At 37.5% G+C, this 20,421-nt stretch overlaps 1 protein-coding gene across 1 annotated transcript in view; it reads right to left on the bottom strand.

Annotated features, from left to right (window-relative positions):
- Nucleotides 1–20,421, bottom strand: part of LOC120524451 (cilia- and flagella-associated protein 47-like) — a 644,864-nt gene that overhangs the window by 127,122 nt on the left and 497,321 nt on the right. The window contains exon 61 of the mRNA XM_039746304.1: nt 5,004–5,081. Within this exon, the coding sequence (XP_039602238.1) occupies nt 5,004–5,081 (78 nt within the window). The remainder of the gene's footprint in view (nt 1–5,003; nt 5,082–20,421) is intronic.

Here is a 20,421-nt window from a genome sequence, read left to right as displayed (position 1 = left end):
CTCTTTGATTGACATCAATCTGCAAATATGCAAAAAGGAAATCTATTAAAAAAAATAAACATCAGTAGTACAGCAAGCAAAATTCCTATAACCTTTAATAATAATGGGCGTAATAGTGGAACTGAGACTAGGAATCTGCCCTGGCAATCGAAAAGTTGCCGATTTCAATTCCATAAATGCCACAAGTGACTCTACTTCTTTGGGCCCTTGAGCAAGGCCCTTAACCTGCAATTGCTTTATCCTGTGTATGATGTTAATATGCATCAGGACCTGCAAGCAGGTCCTCCAACTTGCAGGGAAAACTTGGGGGCTGATGGCAGAATTGGCACTACAGCCACTGTAAAAAACTTCACACTGCTTCAGTGTGGTGCTGAGGTGTCACCTAATGCACTTGGGTACCAATCCAAGTGGTTTGCCATGACAAAGCTCTTCAAACCAGACCCACTCGAGAGAGACACTTATAGTAAACATCCCAATTGGACATTGGGGCACTTAAAGTGTATGTTTTCTGTTGTGCCACCAAGTGCCTGTTTTTTGTTTTTTTTTTGATGCCTTAAGTTAAACAGGGTGTTCTTTGGGAATCTTCCACTTACTCAACCCTCATATTTTTTACACCAGAAGCAATGAAAGACTATATAAAGGAAAGTCTTCATAATTTTATTTCAGCAGCCCAGGAGTGCAGTTGGTGCTGTATTCTTTATCGTTTCGAAGAAAAATAGAACACTCTCCTTGTATTGATTATACTAAGTTGAACAACATTGCATTAAAAAGACTTATCCGCTCCTATGAATTTCTTCATTAGTACATTAACTTATCAGGATCTACTACTTTTACAAAACTTGATTTATATAGTGCAGACAACTTAATTCATACGATTACAGGTGAAAAATTCTCAACAATTTTTAATACCACCATTGGGAATGGTGATTATGAGGTCACACACTCTGGGTAGATTGGCATTTGTACCTGCTATTTTTCAGTCCTTTCTAAATGATATGTTTTGTGATTCTAGGAATATATGGTTTAGTTAATATTGATTATAAATATTTTTTTCTCAGTCATTGCAACTACATATTTAGCAGGTTTGAAGGGTTTTGCCTGGATTACAGGAGAGTAACATATTCAGGAAATTTGAAAATATAAAATTTACTGATCCCTAGTGACCTTTTAGAAGTATGTATGTATGGTTACAGCAGGTTTAAACTGGAAGGTGTCAGAGCCCTGAGACAGGTGCAAAAGATTGGTTGGATCCAGCAATTATTATTAACGATTTATCAAAATGTTTATAATAGTTATCATGCCAATCATTTCATGAACTAAAAAATATCAAATAAATTTGCTTGAACTCAAGAGGCAGAGATACTTTAAAATAAACTATTACAATTATTCTCATTAAATCACCCAGATGTCAATTTGCAGTTCAAAGTGGAATCTATGCTTCCAGTGTTGGGGTAGATACAGTAATGCTCTAAATTCTAAAAAAAATTCTATATCTCAGCAGAACAGAATTATGATGTTGGGACCATAAGCTTTTGGCTATAAAACTAACTTTGGAAGAGTGGCATCACTGGTTGAAAAACTCTTCGTTATCTATAGAGACCACAAAAATGTTGTAAACATTAAAATGGCTAAATGGTTAATTCTTTGAGGACTGAATATTTTTCCAAAAAACACAGCTTTCTGAAAAGCACACAAAGCAATGGTTTCACACATAAATCAAAATAAAACATCTGTTACTGCATGATATGGCCGCCATTTTGCCAGGAATGTGTGGCAGGCTGACTGCTAGAGTGTCTTCATGTGTCGGGGGTGGCAGCTGTGGTTGCTGTCGCAGTACTCCTTGTCATTCTAAGTGGTAGTTCTCCCAGATGAATGTTGCCAAAGGAGTGTCAGCTACACAAACCAGTTCAGCACCATGATCAGCTGGGGATCAATCAGCTCATGCTGGTACCTCATATATTCATTTTCAATCACTTGTATCAAAATCGGAGTCTGACAAGCAATTATATGCAAAACGTTGTCCACAGAGTATTTTGCTTTACGCATTTGCTTCAATCTCTTGCCAGATGTTGATGCCATTTTTGCCATTGTTTTCTCCTTGCTACTCATGCAAGTGCAGAGAGTCTCAGTCAAACCAATGAATCTAACTTTCCTTTTAGAAGAAGGAGTCCAACTAAAACATAGCAGAGGGTTTTGTCACCATTTACAGCTGATTGCCCTCATCAACCCCTACTTTCGACAAAAGCTGACATCTGCCTTGAAAGCATTAAATTTGATATTTGGTATCAAGTAAGAGATACAATTGGCAAATGCTGTTTCAAATTTCAAAATAAACAAAGAACACCTTGCCATTGGAAATGTTTTGTGCATCAAAGGAGTCAGATTAAAGCAGTTAGAGGATACTGCAACAATAGAAAAAATAATTCATACCAATTAAGACATCCCTGACAATGTTCCTAATGACAAATAACATTTCTCAATGTGTTTGTGAGCATGTTATTTATTTTGGTCATCATTCTGTTATTTTTGGGCATATTGGAATTACACAAACCACATAACTATTAAAATGTCCTTTTTGGAGGGAAAAAATGCCAGAGACTATTAAGAATTATATTTTAGTGTGTAAAACATATAGTAGAGCAAAATCTAGACAGGGTTATACTATTTTTTTTTTTTTGCTATCCATACCCCTTTACAGTACACAGTGGGAAGAACTGGCTATGGATTTTATCTCGGAATTCCTCCATCTGAAGATTTACTGATGTTTTGGTTGTAGCTGATTGCTCCTCAAAAAGCACATACTTTATTTCTTTATTTAATAATGATCCTCCTTAAAAGAATCAATAGGAATTTTTATCAAGTTTCAGATTTCATAGCTTCAAGAAGTCTATATTTTGGGGAGGGGGGACATGGCTCCTCAATTTATTTTACATTTCTGGCAATAGTTTTGTGGAGAACTAGCAGTACAAATTAATTTAATTTTGTGTTAATGGTCACATGAAGCATTATAACAGAAATTTAGAAAATCTTGCAAGATGCATAAGATAAAATCACCAATGCAAGGCATCCACCTGAGGGTTGATATCTTGAAATCAGACTATTAAATTGGTGGCACATGCACCATAATTATATTAGCCTGGTCACAAATATTATTTCTCACTTTACATTTTAAGATCCTTCTCCAATTTCTTGCCTCTCATCTTAAAATGATTCACAATGGAGTATTAAGAATCTCACACATCCTTGCAGAGTTGGATGGGGAGCGGACATTTGAAATATGCAGAAGTTTAGATTTGCATCATCATGCTTCCAAAGTCTTTTCTTTAGTTCACTAGTGTGGTTATGATCTGGAAGACCATTCATGGTTGTTTTTTTTGTGACATTCATGCCTTCTTCTGTTGTGTCAATTTCATCATCACCATCCCAGAAAGCCTGATGGACGCATCACTCATCATACCTTAGAGGGAGGCCTCTGTTATGAATTGTTTTTTTTAAGAGGGAATATATTTTAACTTCATACTTATTTGTATATTAATACTCATTTTCTGTTTGTGTTTTTCTATGGCGTTGACCATGTTGTTTTTGACACCAGGCTCTCACTGTTACCCCATGACAATTGGAAGTTGTGTTTGTGATATCATTCCTACGATTCTCTATTTAAACCAGCAACACATTGTGCATGATGTCCAAGATTTTGTGTATAAAAAAAATTCTGTTTGCGGCTTAGCTATTTTACAATTGTTTTAGGAATAAATCTTTTCACATGCTTTCTGATTTCAGGTTTGTTTTGTGTATTAGGTGATGATGTTCTAATATATTGTTGTCTATAGTGGATGGCACTTAAGTTCTTTGCATCTCCTGGACCATCTTTCCATTTGCCTTTTCAGTGATTTCCAGCAAATCTTTTAACATCAGTACAACAGGATATTTTTTAACATTGCTTATCCTATATCAACGAAAGAGACAGCTTTCTTAGTAGGTAAGTGGGAAAGCACTCATGAGTTAGTTAAGACATTGTAGTTTGGAAACTCCAGTAGAGCTACTTCACCATCCCTATGGAAGCATAAGTAGAACAAATTGCAAGGTTTCTGTAACATCACTGTACAATAAATCAAAAGGTAAAACTAAGAGCCATTTTCTATTTGAAATCATGTTGACATAATTTCTATATAATCACTCTATTACAGAATATAAATATTAGCATATCTTGACAATGAACATATTATATCACAAAAATAACATCATCATCACTAGAACCTTACCTACAAAATACAGTTTTGAAGTATGATGGCCCAATAATAATTTTACACATAAAATAAAAGTATCAAATAATTTTTAAAATTATTCTTTGAAACTTAAGATTTACTGATATTCACGTCTGCCAATCTTGGATTTTTCACTTAGAAGTGAAAATGTACTTCATTTTAAATATATTGCATTCAATTATTTTCTATCATCTAGTTGCAGACAGAAAAACAAAGCACCCTTTCAAGCTTTTAGGTATAGTAAATAAAAAATTAAAAAGTCATTCAAAAATTCAGTTCATTTGGAGCTTCAGGGATACTTTGCAGATGGGCTAGCTCAATTTTTTGAAATTGCTAAAGATCTGCCTCAAAATACACACAACAGAGTAATGTACTTATCTGTGGAAACCCATCTGCTTCAAAATGTCCATTCAATTCTCTTTATTATTATTATACAGAGGCTTGAGGCTGGCTTACATTAGCCAGGAAAACAGAACTGGTACTTAGTGTTAATTTTACCTTTTCATTATAATACACGTTTTCCATGTGAACAAAATTATTTATAAATAGTTTTACTTTTCGCTTTATTCTATGCCACATGGTTTCTTTTACCACTAAATAAATGTTTAGCTAAGACACAACTTTGATCGAATTTGATACCCTGATGTTTACTAAACTATAATAGCACCTTCTGTCCATTTTCCATTTCAGATATTAATTGCTTCGTCTGTGTATTTACAGTTTATTGAAAATCCTTACCATATGTTTCTTGCAGAGGTAAACTGAAAACTGAGCTGCTGATAGTCTCTTGAAAATCAGAACTGCTTCCTTCTTTATCTGTAAAGTAGGAAAAATATTTACTTTACAATCAAATAGAGACAGACAGACAGACAGACAGATAGATAGATAGATAGATAGATAGATAGATAGATAGATAGATAGATAGATAGATAGATAGATAGATAGACAGTGTAGTTGCTTTTGAAAAAGTGCTGACTTCTGCTTCTGTTTTGTGGTCTGACACTTTATTAGCAAATACAATAGTACTATGGGTCAGCAATTTTCAATATGGGTTTGTTATGACAGGATGACCTGTCAAATAATATTTAATAAGAAGGAGTAGAATGGAATTGTTTTCTCTTTTTCACATACTTTTGAAACCAATATAAAATCATACAGCATAACAATAAGTATATGCAGATAATTAAGGGAGTACAAGAACCAGATCTGGGTAAACAATATACTCAGTGTATAATAAATCCATTCTGTCTTCTAAAGAAATATTGTCCCTATGCCATTATGTCTATTAAAACTGGCAAGGGTAAAGGAAGGTATTATCAAAGCAGAGATTTCACAGCATGAAGGGCAAACATAACTTCAGTAGCACCTCTTAGTACATAATTGTGGAATGAGCTGGTGGTTAAAGGTGTTTCAGCATAATGCATCATGAAGAGAATAGGCAGCATTTGTTATGACAGCCTCTAATTTTGTGCTTTTTATGTCACTTATTCTAATGAGTCCATTGTCATATATTTACAGATCAATGTATTAATGCAGCTGGCTTCTGCTGGGTTGGTATTACTCCCACAACAGACCATAGTGAAGAACAGTTTGCCAACAACTATAAACTGAAAGAACATCCCTAGTAGTAGTAGTAGTTTGTGGTACACATAAGTAGCATAACAAGCTTCACAAATGAAAAGAGAAGAGTCTGCTCTAGCCCTATTTGTACAGCATGCTGCCCACCAAATCCAGCCTACTGTTCAGACTGACCTTCAGGTCCTTTCAAGTCTGTACCACCTTAATGTCATCCTTCCTTAAGCTGACTAATCTTAGGGGTTCCCAGGTAGCCAATAAGTCCTTTGCCTTGGTAATCTACATTTAGATGGTTGATAAAGATCTCTACGGCTTTTTTAGTCACTGACTTAACCCTATTGCCAATATTCTACAATGGAGGAGTCATCTGAGGGACTCAATAGATGACATAAAACTGAATTAAACTCAGTTGTGTAAAGACTAAATAGTGACTATCAACTGTACCCAGTACCCCAGTTAGAAACTGAATTAGCAATTAGTAATTAAAATTAGTTCTTGTGTTCACATCCTGCTCCGCTTCCCAGTGAGAACCCACCCAGGTGCACAAGGAAGGCAAGTTGGGAAAAGAAGGGTATGCCACCCTTAAACTATCTACATTGCTATGATCATATCATAAAATTGATTGAAAATGAGATTATTTATCACTCACTAAATGTTAAGAATGTAATTACTGTAACTATAATGATGATGTAGTGGATTTGCCACCTCAAGGCACAAGGTTTGGCATTGTTCACATAAACATTCTTTGGGCACTCCGGTTTTCTCCCACATACCAAAAGGTACAAATCAAGGGTTACTAATAAGTCAAAACTTTCCCAGTATGAGTTATATAGCTTGTGTGTGAGTGTGCCCTGAAATAAAAAAAAACTTTGTCCAGGGATGGGCACTGTGCTACACTCAGTGCTAATGAGATAGCCTTTGTGATGAAAAACTACGATAACTGCATTATAAAAAACATTGATGAACAAGTGAACAAACATAAAATATAAATATTTATTTGCATTGCATATAAATTTAAATATCATTTGATTAAAATTTTAGTAATATACTTAACCAACAATATAAAGTGGTGCTACCGCCTCAATCTTCAGGGTCCTGGGCTCATATCCCAGTCCTGGCATTACCAGTATGGAATTGTTAACACTTTAATTTAGGTACTGTGAAAAATGCATTTATTACTTAACTAGCAAAATACCGCCATGGCCAGAGAAGTGTGTTAAAGAAGTTATGAAAAAGAAACGGAAACATATTAAAAATAAGGTAACATGATTGTCAAAGTAATTGTTTTGTCACCGCTATGAGTGTTGCTGTCATATATATATATATACTAGCAAAATAGCAAAAACTGTTGGACAGGTAAAAGTCCAACAGTTGACTTTATTTTGTTGCCACAGTGCACAAAGCACACTCTCCACCACTATACTCATAAATTAACAAATCACAATCAACAAACAATCCTCCAGCTCCCAGACGTGTTGCCACCCTTCCACCAAGCTCAGCTCGCCATCTGGGAGCTCCCACAGTCCTTTTATATTCCCTGACCCAGAAGTGTTCTCAATCCCCAGTCCATGTGATCCTCAATCACTTCCGGGTCAGGTAAAGTTTTTTCACCCCGGAAGCCTGTCGCTCTTCCTATGATGAACTTCCGGGTCATAGGGCACAAATGAGTCCTCGGTCCTCCCTGCAGCACCTTCTTGCGGCCCCTGAGGTAACCAGCAGGGCTGAGGATAAAAACTACAGCGTCCATGATTCCCTGCTGGTCTTCGGGGCACCTCCATACTGCAGGGAGGGCTCCATCTGGCGGCCTGGTGGTATTGGCCAGGATGACAAGCTGGCCACATCTAACATATATATATATATATATATATATATATATATATATACACACTCACACATATAAACATATATATATATATACATATCCATACATAAATACATATACACATATACACATATATATACACACACACACACACACACATATATATATACATATATATATATACATATATATATATATACAGTATATATTACATATATACAGTCTTTGGGGTGCGAGCAACTGTTGCTGGGGGTGCCAGAATCCATGAAGGAAGAAAAATGAAAAACATTATTTGTACAAAATCTTAATTTATTTATCCATTCCTAAATAATTAAATGGGCAGGCTATTTCGTATCAGTGCAATACACTGTTTGTTAAAACGTATGACTCCCGCTGTTACGTGCAAGTCTGCCTGGATATTATGAACTATTATATCTGTTCATATCTGTTCAAGTTCTATTTAAATTTTAAATAGAAGGAATTTTTATTTAGTCAACAGAATATTATTCCGGAATAAATCAACTCAAACCTTAAATAACTTATAATATTTTGCTCTCCATAAAAATATATCCTGTCTAAATTATACAAGTTAGAAATAAAGTAAGCGTTAAAAGAACAAACATTCAAATTTCTTTACTCTTATGTAATTTTATATAAAAAATAAACTTAAATTTGAAATATCCCAAAAGATTTTGCTCACCATAAAAATATATCCTGTCAAAATTATACAAATTCAAATATGAACATGGTGCATAACAAAACCTGGAAATATAAATAAAATGTGTTCTTTTCAGCAATAACAAATCAAATCATTCAGTTGTCTTTGCTCATATGTCATTTTATCAGAGCTGGACGCCTGGCATCTTTTTTTGCCAACAAGTTGGTTTATGTTTGGTGTGAGGTTCTGTGTTGTGGAGATTCTCAGGATGGACTGCAGGTGCTCATCAGTGAGGCGACTCCTGTGTGCTGTTTTGTTAGTCTTCATGACTGAGAAGAGCTTCTCACACAGATATGTGGTACCAAACATACACAAGGTTCAGGCCGCATGTAGACGGAGCTGGAGTATTTCTGCGGGAATGGAGTGAATAAACTGTGCGGGCACTGCAGTATCGTACTTTGCCTTCAGTGTGCCATTACACTGCAGCTCAATCACCTCCATCTGAGTCTGCACAGGTGCAGTTTCCACATCGACGGCAAATGGGTTGCGAAACAACTCAAAATTCTTTTTTTGTTCTTCAAAGTCACCAAAGCGCTGTGCGAACTCAGTGCGCTCAGTTTATCAGCAAGCGTCGTGATTTGGGAACACCGTTGTGCCGACTTGGTTCAACATTACTTGGCAACAGGGAAAGAGGGGCAAGTTGCACTGGTGCATTTGTGTCTCCCATAAAAGTAGCTTCACTTGAAATCACTTTTGTGATTTTGCACGGGTAAAAACGTCTGCTGAAGTGTCAGATTCTTTTTTAACTCTTCTGATTTCTGTATCTTGTGCATTGCATTCAGGTCTTTCAGGTTATCCTGATGTTTTGTCTCATAGTGCCGTCTTAGATTAAATTCTGTAATTATAGCCACATTAGCTCCACAAATGAGACACGGGTTTACCGGCAATGTCAGTAAACATATACTCAGCCTCCCATCGGTTTTTAAAGGCTCTATGTTCAGAATCACCTTTTCTCTTCGGCATCGTGTGGGCTAGCTTCGCAATAACTTGCAGCATCATAAGCTAGACTTGATTAACGCGGTAAGTGTTAGGCAAGGCAGCTGAAGCGCTGCATTATGGGATCTGTAGTTTATTGTGTTACCAGTGCTTCATATCCCCGGGCCATTAATAACAATAATATATAAAATGATCGCGGGCGGATATAATTACACACCGGGCCGGATGTGGCCTGCAGGCCTTGAGTTTGACACATATGGACTAAATAGAACTTGAAAAGATATATTTTTTCAAATGTGATCGCGCAATTCAGATCGAGTTGACACGCACTACAGTACATCGAACCCGCGTGCTATTGTGGTTTTGCCTGCGTGCCTCAATAAGTTACCCTCCCCTCGCTCTTACTTTTTTACCGTTAATCTAATGAATACACTAAGTATGGCTTTACCAAAACAATCATTGATCGCGAATAAAGTATCCATTATTCATAAAGCTTCAATTGGTGATCTGTCTTTCTGTGTTAACCGCATATTTTTCATACGTCTCAAACCAAGGGGATGCGAGGCTAAAATGAATCGTAAAGTGCACATACATACTCAGTGCATCCCCTCTCGGGAATCGAACCTCGGACGCCGGCGCTAAAGGCGAAGCCTCCACTATTGCGCCACGGCATGTGATTTGTCTATTTGAGCGTAGCAGTGTAATTCGGTTTTTGTTCAGCACTCTTTGGAACTGTTGCTTTTTGTCTACGCACTACGTCAGTTCACGTGAGCCACTGATTATGGTTTTATATGTCACTTGCTCGCTTCTAATTGTTTCGCTGCCTTCTTAATTATATAATGTATGTTTTCTTCAGCGGTTTTTGGAGCTCTTCCTGTTTTTCTATGTACTGCGTGATTACGTGGGAGGCGTGATGATGTGTAACGCCTTTCAAAAGGGATCTACTACCGAGAGATGATCCATATACATTTTAGCTGCTGTTAGTACTACTTACCTGTTGTGTTACAGAGTCTTTAAAATGTAGTTTACCCGAAACCACTCCAGTAGTGCTCAATGTACCTGTACTTCTTAAAACGTTAATGTTTTACTGTTTAATAACTTAGACTATATTTTATTATTTTTCCCTTGCACTCAGTGACCAAAGCTATACACACACATATAGACACATACATATATATACACATATACAGTATATACCTGTGTGTATGTTTGTATGTATGTGTATATATATATATATATATATGTGTATATGTAGATATGTATATAGATATGTATATATGTATATAGATATGAAGACATGTATGTGTATATATATGTATATATGTATGTGTATATATATATATAATATATATATATATATATATAATATATATACAGTATATATATATGTAGACTCAAACCCATTATGACAGCAGCAATCCAAGCTGTGAGAAAACAGTAAAAAGGAGGCGTGTCAGACGTCGTGGTACATTTTCTGATGCAGCTAGACGAGAACAACTTCGTGACGCTGCCGCCAAATACACAAAACAATTACTTTGACTATCATGTTACGTTATTTTTAAAATGTTTCCTTTTCTTTTTCATAACTTCTTTAACACACGACATCGCTGCGAAGCGTGGGTATTTTGCTCTATCTATACTAATAAAAGGCAAAGCCCTCACTCACTCACTCACTCACTCACTCACTGACTCACTCACTCACTCACTCACTCACTGACTCATCACTAATTCTCCAACTTCCCGTGTGGGTGGAAGGCTGAAATTTGGCAGGTTGATTCCTTACAGCTTCCTTACAAAAGTTGGGCAGGTTTTATATCGAAATTCTACGCGTAATGGTCATAACTGGAAGCAGTTTTCTCCATTTACTGTAATGGAGATGAGCTTCAACGCCGTGGGGCGGAGTTTCGTGTGACATCATCACGCCTCCCACGTAATCACGCAGTACATAGAAAACCAGGAAGACCTCAAAAAAGCGCTCAAGAAAACATGCATTATATAATTGAGAAGGCAGCGAAACAATAAGAAGCGAGTTCTGCTACTTCGGAAACAAAGCACGATGTAAACCTACACTTTAAATTAAGTTCATAGACAGGCTGCCGCTGGCGTTTGTAATTTAGTGCCTGCCCATAGAAGGCCGTCCGTCAGCGGCAATCCAATAGCAAACTGCCACGGGTAAATATTCACGGGTGAAGGACTGTGCTTATGGAGAGGAAGATGAGATGGTCAGGGTGGTGTTTGACACAAACTCAGCGAAACTGCGAGAGAAAGTTTTAAGTGCCAGGACTAAGGTAACATTAAATAAAGCTATGGACATAGCACGAGATGACACCAGCACAGCTGGGAACCTTCGATGCAAGTACACCGAGTGGCTCACGTGAACTGACGCAGTGCACAGATAAAAAGCAACAGTTCCAAAAGCTGAACAAAACCGAATTACACAATTGAAAAGGCAGCAAAAATATGAAGCGTCTGATAAGCATATTCATAATGCAGCTACTGTGGAAACAAAGCACACGGTGGAAAAGTCAATGTCCCGCTAAAGGAAGACAGTGTAAAAAACCCGTGCATGCAGTGTGTCAGGTCTCAGATAAAGAAGAAGGCGAGCTGTTTATTGATGCAGTAAGAAGCGAATCGATGAATGAAACCTGTCATCTTTACAGCGATTGACAAACACGGAATGTAACTTGAACACAACACATCCTACAAATACGAACCTGATTGAAAGAAATAATGATAATCAAATCCTTGATGACAGCAACATTCAATAACACTCACAAAACAATTACTGTATATTGACAATCATGTTACGTTATTTTTAAAATGTTCCCTTTTCTTTTTCATAACTTCTACTTCTCCACTGCGATACGCGGGTATATATTTAAATGTGTATATATATATACCCCTATCTACAGTACATACTCTCGCATAGACAAGCCACACGCTGTGGCGCAATTGTAGAGTCTTCGCCTCTAATGCCGACATTCGAGGTTCGATTCGAGAGGGATGCACTGAGTATGTACGCGCTACTGATTCATTTTACCTTCGCATCTCCTTGGTTTGGGGCGTATGAAAAATATTCGGTTAACGCAGAATCATGTTACGTTATTTTTAAAATGTTTCCCTTTATTAGCACAAGCACAGCTGAGAAGCTTCGATGCATGTACTCCATAACGCGTTAAAAAAATAACGCATTTAATCACACTTTCAATTCCAAGCAAACGGGAACTTTTGTCAATGCATCATTTCCTGGTACATCCATTACACTGATGCACACATCACAGCTACAAAAATGTTAGAGTCGGAATAAAGCGCGTTCCTACGACTGATCATTTCGACTTCCCGCGAAGCCTTGATAAAAGCATGGTTTTGTGCACAATGAAAAGCAAGCAAAATTAGATGCATTACAGAAAGCAGACTTTGTGGCTCTTACTGGGGATCATTGGACTTCCGTGACCGTTAGTAATTCTAATTACATCTAATTACAAAATGTTCAATGATCACACTGTTTTAGCCTAATGTACAAAATAATTTTGGCTAAGGTTACTCAGAGTTTAAAGATTAAGTTGGTCAAATTACCTTTTATGTTTCTGACTTATTTTTTTAAGAAGAAAAACTGCACTTTATGTTGAAATTTTGGTTATTATTATTTAAAGACAATACTATTCTGAAAATCTACTTAAAGTACTTAAACTACCACTTTATTTTTAAGTCTGCCCAATTTTAACCAGGGATGATATTTTTGTTTCTGTTTTGAATTCAAATGCAGTTTAAAGGCTTTTTTTTTTTCAGAAATTAAAACAGCTTCAGTTTACAATATTCATGTGCATGTCTATTATTTGATTCTGTAAGCCCACTAAAACACTTTTAAATTAAAAAAAACCATTTGCGATTTGGGGCAAATTTCGTGTCGATTACATACGATTAATCAAGATTAATTCTTACACAGCCTCTAATTAATTGGATTAATTTTTTAATCGAGTCCCACCTAATATATATATATATATGTGGATATATATATGTAGATTTGTATATATAAATGTGTATATACAGTATATATGTAGATATGTATATGTGTATATACAGTATGTATATATATGTATGTGTGTATATGTATATATATATAACTGTGTATATATATGTGTATAGATGTATATATATATATATATTTATATATATATGTATGCCAGCAACACTCATGACAATGACAAAACAATTACATTGTCAATCATGTTACGTTATTATTAAAATGTTTCCTTTTCTTTTTACTTCTCGCTGCCAATGCAGGTATTTTTATATATATATATATATATATATATATATATATATATATATATATATATATATATATATATATATATATATACAGATATATACAGATATAAATATATATATATATATATAAATAGATAGATATGACAACAACACTCAATATCAATGACAAAACAATTACATTAACAATCATCTTACGTTATTTTTAAAATGTTTGCTTTTCATTTTCATAACTTCTTTAACACACTACTTCTCCGCTGCGAAGCGCGGGTATTTTGCTAGTATATATATATATGACAGCAACACTCATAACAGTGCCAAAACAATTACATTGACAATCATGTTACGTTTTTTTTTTTAAATGTTTCCTTTTCTTTTTCATAACTTCTTTAACACACTACTTCTCCACTGCGAGGCGCGGGTATTTTGCTAGTGTTTTATAAATGCTACCAAGACCAAATGAAGTGTATGTGTTGTTACGTAAGAGTAAAATGAGTAATAAATGCATTTTTGCTGTACTTAAAATAAAGTGTTACCATGGAATCTCCATGTCCTCCCAGCATCTGCATTTGCAGGTTAGTTTGATGAATGACAGTAAGCTGCATATACTGTAACCAAAATAGATGTAACTATTCATATTTTTTAACTATTCTCACTGTTTTTGGTCTTATAGTAAAATAATTTCCCTGCATATAACCAAAATAGATGTAACTATTCATATTTTTTTTAACTATTCTCACTGCTTTTTGCTTTTTACTAAGAGAAAAGCCAAGCAAAATTATGCATGTTATAGGCTAACTACATTCTCTACATTTCTCTACATTCATGATGGCTAACACAGTACAACATCCTAGTCCTATACTAAAATAGGTTCAAAATGTACACATACATATGTACACACATACTTTGGATAGTTTTTTTAATATAATTTACAACTTTTAAAATACAGTATCACAGTTCACTCTGAACATTATTTTTTCTCATGTTGACAACATTTTATTAGTAATGACTACAGTCTGTGGACTGAAAAAATTAAGCCAGGACCAAAGAAGATGAAGAGATGATCATTTTCTTAAGTTTTAAAATCATACATGACACACATCCAATAACATGGATAATTGTTTAAATAAACACACAAGGTCAGGTGAAGAACACCTTTGAAAGTGTCCAGAAAATAAGAGAAATGTGCAGGCATACAGATTCATCCATGAAGACAGACGATTGGAACATTTATAAATAAATTGGTCTGTCATTTACAATGTGCTTAAACTCTGCTGCTAGATACTGTTTGATCTCATTCTCCCTGAAGCTGCTTGTATTTTGCAATATAAATCCATATCTCCCACATTGGCAATTGTAATTCTCCAGAAGAAAGCATTCTGAAATGCAATTTATAAAGATCACAATCAATCAGCTAGTACCCTTTGCTTCTTGACAGGATTCCCACAGCTCTTTTTTGATGTAGCCGAGTCTGACACAAAACCATAAGCAAGGCTTGACCAGGCATATCAATTATTAAAAAAAAAAAATGAATCTAGCTTAATTGTTTAATTGTTATGTTTATAGAATTCAGATAATATTTTGACAGTCACAAAATAATCCAGGTTATTAAACTTCACAAAACACCACTTCCAAAAGGAACCAAGGTATAAAAACATGTATATAAAGAATAAAATTAACTAATAGAATTTGCATTATTTTTCCAGGTGCCACATCGATAAAATTCACTTTAAATATTCTGAAAGTGGTGCTGAGATATAATATAGTGCAACATTCTTTAGTATTTGTCCATTGTGAAAGCCAGCCCGACCATAGGCAGACAGACACTGTCTTAAGTCCACCACACACGATTTACTTAAAAAATGTACAAATTCAAAGTCCCAAGTCCCACTCAGCAGACAGTACTCTAGCACCAAACACATTTTCTGACCTTTCAATGCTCCTTTTCAGGCCGCCTTCTCCCACTCTCCAAAGCCTTGTCTTCTGCCACCTGACACCAGCTCCCCAGAAGGCGGCCCCGTTTATGTTGCCCTGGGTGTGCTCCAGGTCCCCCTTGATGAAGTTCCGCCAGCACTTTCTGGTGTGGCGAAATTGCTGGCGTTCAGGGCTTCAGGATCCAGAACCCGCACCCTGGAGATGGCCATGGGCCTCTATAGGGTTGAGTTTCCCAGCTCGGTTCCCGTGACACCCATAGCAACCAGGGCAGCTGTCCTCTCCTGGCTGATGTGCTATACAGGCGTCCTGGCTGGGAATGGCACCCAGCCGCCTGTGACACAGTCTATAGAGATAATCATGACCAGTGCTTCCTGCTTATTTTAAGAGAAACACTTGCATCATCATTTTATCAGTCTCTGTCTTCTGATTTTAAATAGCTAGACAGACTGCACAAAGAATAAAAACAACAAAACCATATTCAAAAACACTCAAGTCTGTGTGGACCAACACATGACACATCACTCCTTTCTCTGAATGAGTGAGAGCTAAGTGTGTTCCCATTACCACACACATACACAGAATGAAACTTGTATGGACAATTTGAATCCTTCTGCCTGTAGAGCCATTTGAGTGGGGCGTGGTCAGTCACAAGGGTAAACATAAACTGCCTACCCCACAAGTATTAGCAGAGCGCCTCCACTGCCCGCTTGATTGCCAAACATTCTTTCTCGATGATCGAGTAATTAAACTCCCTGTGAAGCAATTTCCTGCTCAGAAACATGATGAGATGTTCTTCCCCATCAAAAGTCTGGGAGAGTGATGAAGGGCAAACAAATCATAATTGCCTTTACCTCACTACTCGTGCGTAGACTTATCTTACTCACCTGGAAGAATGCCTACCCACCACATTTAAGTCCATGGGCAATTGACCTATACTATCTGAAATTAGAAAAAATGTAATTCTCAAAGAATCTGCTCAAAACTTTTTAAAAATATGGCGGGGTCTAATCAATATCATTTTAGAATAATCTTCTATATCAGGGAAAAGAACACTCTTCCTTCCATGCTGCTTCAAAGATTTACTTTGTTAGCTGGTTCTCCTCTCTTTCTTTTGAGTGGGGGTTGAATTTTGGTTTTATTAAGTTTGATTTGATTGTATGGATTGTTATTTGCTTTTAATTAAAATTAATAAAATAAAGAAACTCTCAGAGAGTACAGCCCCCAAAACAAACACACTTGCATCTGTCTGTAGACTGAACTCCTTAGGAAAGTCTGTATTCTGAATGATGACAAACTGGTCTTTAAGTCAGAGAAGGAGCTTTCAAAATCATCAGTCCAGACAATGCTGCTGTTCTTACTGCCATTCGTCATGCCAGTGAGAGGAGTGGATTTACGTGTAAAATTCGAAATAAACCTCCTGTAATAACCAGCAAGTCAGAGAAAATCACAAACCTGCTTTTGTGTTTCTGGATGTGGGTATGCAAGCACCTCCTCCACCTTATCTAACTGAGGTTCAATTAGACCATTCCCCATGGAATACCCCAAATAATCAATTTCTGAAGTATTCAATTTACACTTCTTAGGGTTAGCTGCCAACCCAACCAGCCTCAAACTTTCAAACTTTTTTTTTGTCTGGTGGACAAAGTGCTCAGGCCTCATAACTCATAGAGTGCTGCCTACCTGGATGACATGGTCATCTATTCCAGCACATGGATGGAACACCAACAGCAGGTAAAAGCGGTATTCCGGGTTTTGGATTAATCCCAAGAAATGTTTCTTTGGATTAACACTAGAATTACCAGTCTACGAAAAAACTTGTAGATCTTGCTCACCTTAAAACCGTTCTCACCTCTCTGCCACCGTCTTTTGTCTTCTAAATGTGCGGATTAAGACGAGCAGCAAGCAGCCGGCTATTCCATCCCCCACCGTCGCAGAACGTTCACTAAGTTTTCCCAGCTCATGCCTTGTTTGATTATCTGGGAGTGACTCAACTGCTGGAGTTTTAGAGTGGAAATAATAGATCGTTATTTGGAACACCTGCATTTTATGTGTGTTTCGTTTCTACAGTGATCTGTGTAAACACATTGTTAAAACAGAAGCTTTTTCATATTTTAGTAATAAATGATACAAAATGTAGGCATAAACTATAGAATATGTGAAGCCTGATTTCCAAAGATCAAATGAACACTTTCACAAAAGGTTCAAGAATAACACAAAAGCTTCTGTGGCGAAGTGGTAAGATTTGCGTCTCAAAGCACAGCATCTTTACTGTGCCACAGAGTCCCGAGTATGATTCCCCCACAGGGGAGAAAGTGTAATTTAAAAATAGCTTTTGATAATAGTATTAGCTATAATGAATGAAAACATGAATTAATCAACAGAAATAACCGCAACTGACATTTTAAACTTAACGATTTACTTAAGAAAAAAAAAAAAAGAAAAACACCCCAGCACGCAAAAAGCAGACTCTTGCAGGCAGGCAGAGTGGCGAAGGCTAAAAAGAAAAAAATACACTTTCACCCCAGCAGGGAATCAAACTTGGGTCTTTGAGACATGGTAAACATGCTGCGCTTTGAGAAGCAAATGTTAGCGCTATGCCACAGAAACTGTTGCATCATTCTTGAACCTTTTGTGAAAGTGTTTATTTGATTTTTGGAAATCAGGCTTCACACATTCTATAGTTTATGCCTACATTTTGTAACATTTATTACTAAAATATGAAAAAGTTTCTGTTTTAACAATGTGTTTACACAGATCACTGTAGAAACGGAACACACATGAAATGCATGTGTTCCAAATAACGATCTATTATTTCCACTCTAAAAAATCCAGCAGTTGAGTCACTCCCAGATAACCAAACAAGGCATGAGCTGGAAAAACTTAGTGAACGTTCTGCGACAGCGTGGGATTGAATAGCTGGCTGCTTGCTTCTCGTCTTAATCGGCGCATTTAGAAGTCAAAAGACGGTGGCGGAGAGGCGAGAATGGTTTTAAGGTGGGCCGGATCTATGAGTTTTTTCGTAGACTCTGCTAATTCTAGTGTTAAGCGAAGCCAAGTATTTAGGCTACCTGGTGGGGTGGGGTACCGTGAAGCCACAGTGCTTCAAAGTAGATGCCATTTTGAAATGGCCCCGTCTGCAAACCAAGCAGCAGGTCCAAGCCTTTCTCCGGTTAGCGGGATACTACCACCAGTTTATGCCCCGGTTCTCAGACAGAGAGGGGTCCTTGACTGATTTGACAAAGAAGAGGGACCCTAAAGATTGTGGTATGGACTGAAAAGACAGGCGCTGCATTTAGTGACTTGAAGCAGGCCCTTACGTCCGCACCTTTTTTGAAAGCACCTAACTTTTCTTTCATCCTCCAGACGGACGCTTCAGACACAGGCCTAGGGGACGTGCTGAGCCAAAGCGTCAATGGTGTGGAACACCCCATGATGTTCCCGAGTCAGAAACTGTTGGACCGGGAGACCAGGTATGTGGTGGTGGAGAGAGAGGCTTTGGCGATTAAATGGTCGATTACTCAGCTGAGGTTCTACCTGTTGGGCCGGGAATTCACCCTTGTCATAAACCATGCAGTGGATGGCCCTGCATAGGGAGTCAAATCCTTGGGTCACCAGGTGGTTTCTTTACCTACAGCCGTATAAGTTTTCGCTCGTTCATTGTCGAGGCACTCTTCACGCCAACGCCAGTGCTCTTTCTCAGGTTCACGGCCTTTTGGTCGGGGGGGGGTCCTTGTCACACACGTGCGCATGGGAGGCAGCTAGAGGGCTTGAGTAAGTGGCAGTTCCGAGTCATACCGGGATGTGGCAGAGTGCACTGACTCTTTTTCTCCCTTTCCTGCAGAACATTCACGGGAGATTCCACCTGGTCCTCTTGACATCACTTCCGGGACCAAGCCTATGGAAGGAGTCCTTGCCGGCTGCGGTCCCTGTGATGTCACGTCTAGGCTCGAACCTATAGCTGAAGACCTTCATGAGCCCGACCCCTTTGATCTCACTTCCTGTCTTTCCCTTTAAAAGCCTCCACCTTTTCCCTATTCCCTCAGTTGTTTTGGACTAGGTTTTGTGCACACGATACAATTTTACGACTTTGCAGCCAGGAAACCAATAACACGGGTGGCTGCCCCAAAACTTTCTATGTCTCTGAGTCAAGTTTGTGACAATATATATTATGAAGGACGAATGACCCTTAGGAAAGAAGGACATGGGGGGACAGCTTACAGTATACAGGGCTTTATCTCACCCAGGTACCTAGATGGCAGCAAGCCTAAATTCAGATTCCTACATGGGTGCCCACAGGCCATTTTGGGTATTGTTGTCCCAAGGGACAGCCCCGGAGGGTCCCGTGGGGGCTGTGAGTGGGAGCTGCAAGATTAGGGGGTCCTTTCGTCATGGGGTTTCCACCTCATCCAGAAGTGCTGACAGACCACGTGTGTAGCAGATCAGGAGAACTTCTAGGGCAACTAAAATAAAAGGGACTGCATAACTTGCATCATGGAGTCAAAAGTTGGGTGGAAGGAGGATGAAGCTTGCAAGGAGGAGTGAAGGAGGCAGTGACCAAGAGAGAGACAGAAATAAGAAGATACAAGTATTTCTGTGTCCTTGATATTTGCTATGCTTATTGTACTAGTACTGCTCTTACGGCTAGCTGTTCAGTAATCCTGTGTGAAGAATCACATACAGTACAGTAGTCATCATTCTGGGTCTAGAAGTGTCATAATGCAATAAATGTTGAATGCTACTGTTGGTTCAGGGAAACTTCTCTTTGGCTCACTGCCTTTAACAGGCTTTTAAGGTAGCCTTCATTTCTTTAACTGTTAATAGAACTTGGCAAAAGATGAATTCATTCTTGTCACAGTATATTATTTTTGTTTTCCTTTCTTTGGTATTTTGTATACACTTTA

Source organism: Polypterus senegalus, chromosome 2 (assembly GCF_016835505.1).
Source record: "Polypterus senegalus isolate Bchr_013 chromosome 2, ASM1683550v1, whole genome shotgun sequence".
Classification (NCBI taxonomy): Eukaryota; Metazoa; Chordata; class Cladistia; order Polypteriformes; family Polypteridae; genus Polypterus; species Polypterus senegalus.
The sequence above is the reverse complement of the archived record's forward strand: the minus strand, read 5'-3'. Positions and strand labels throughout refer to the sequence as shown.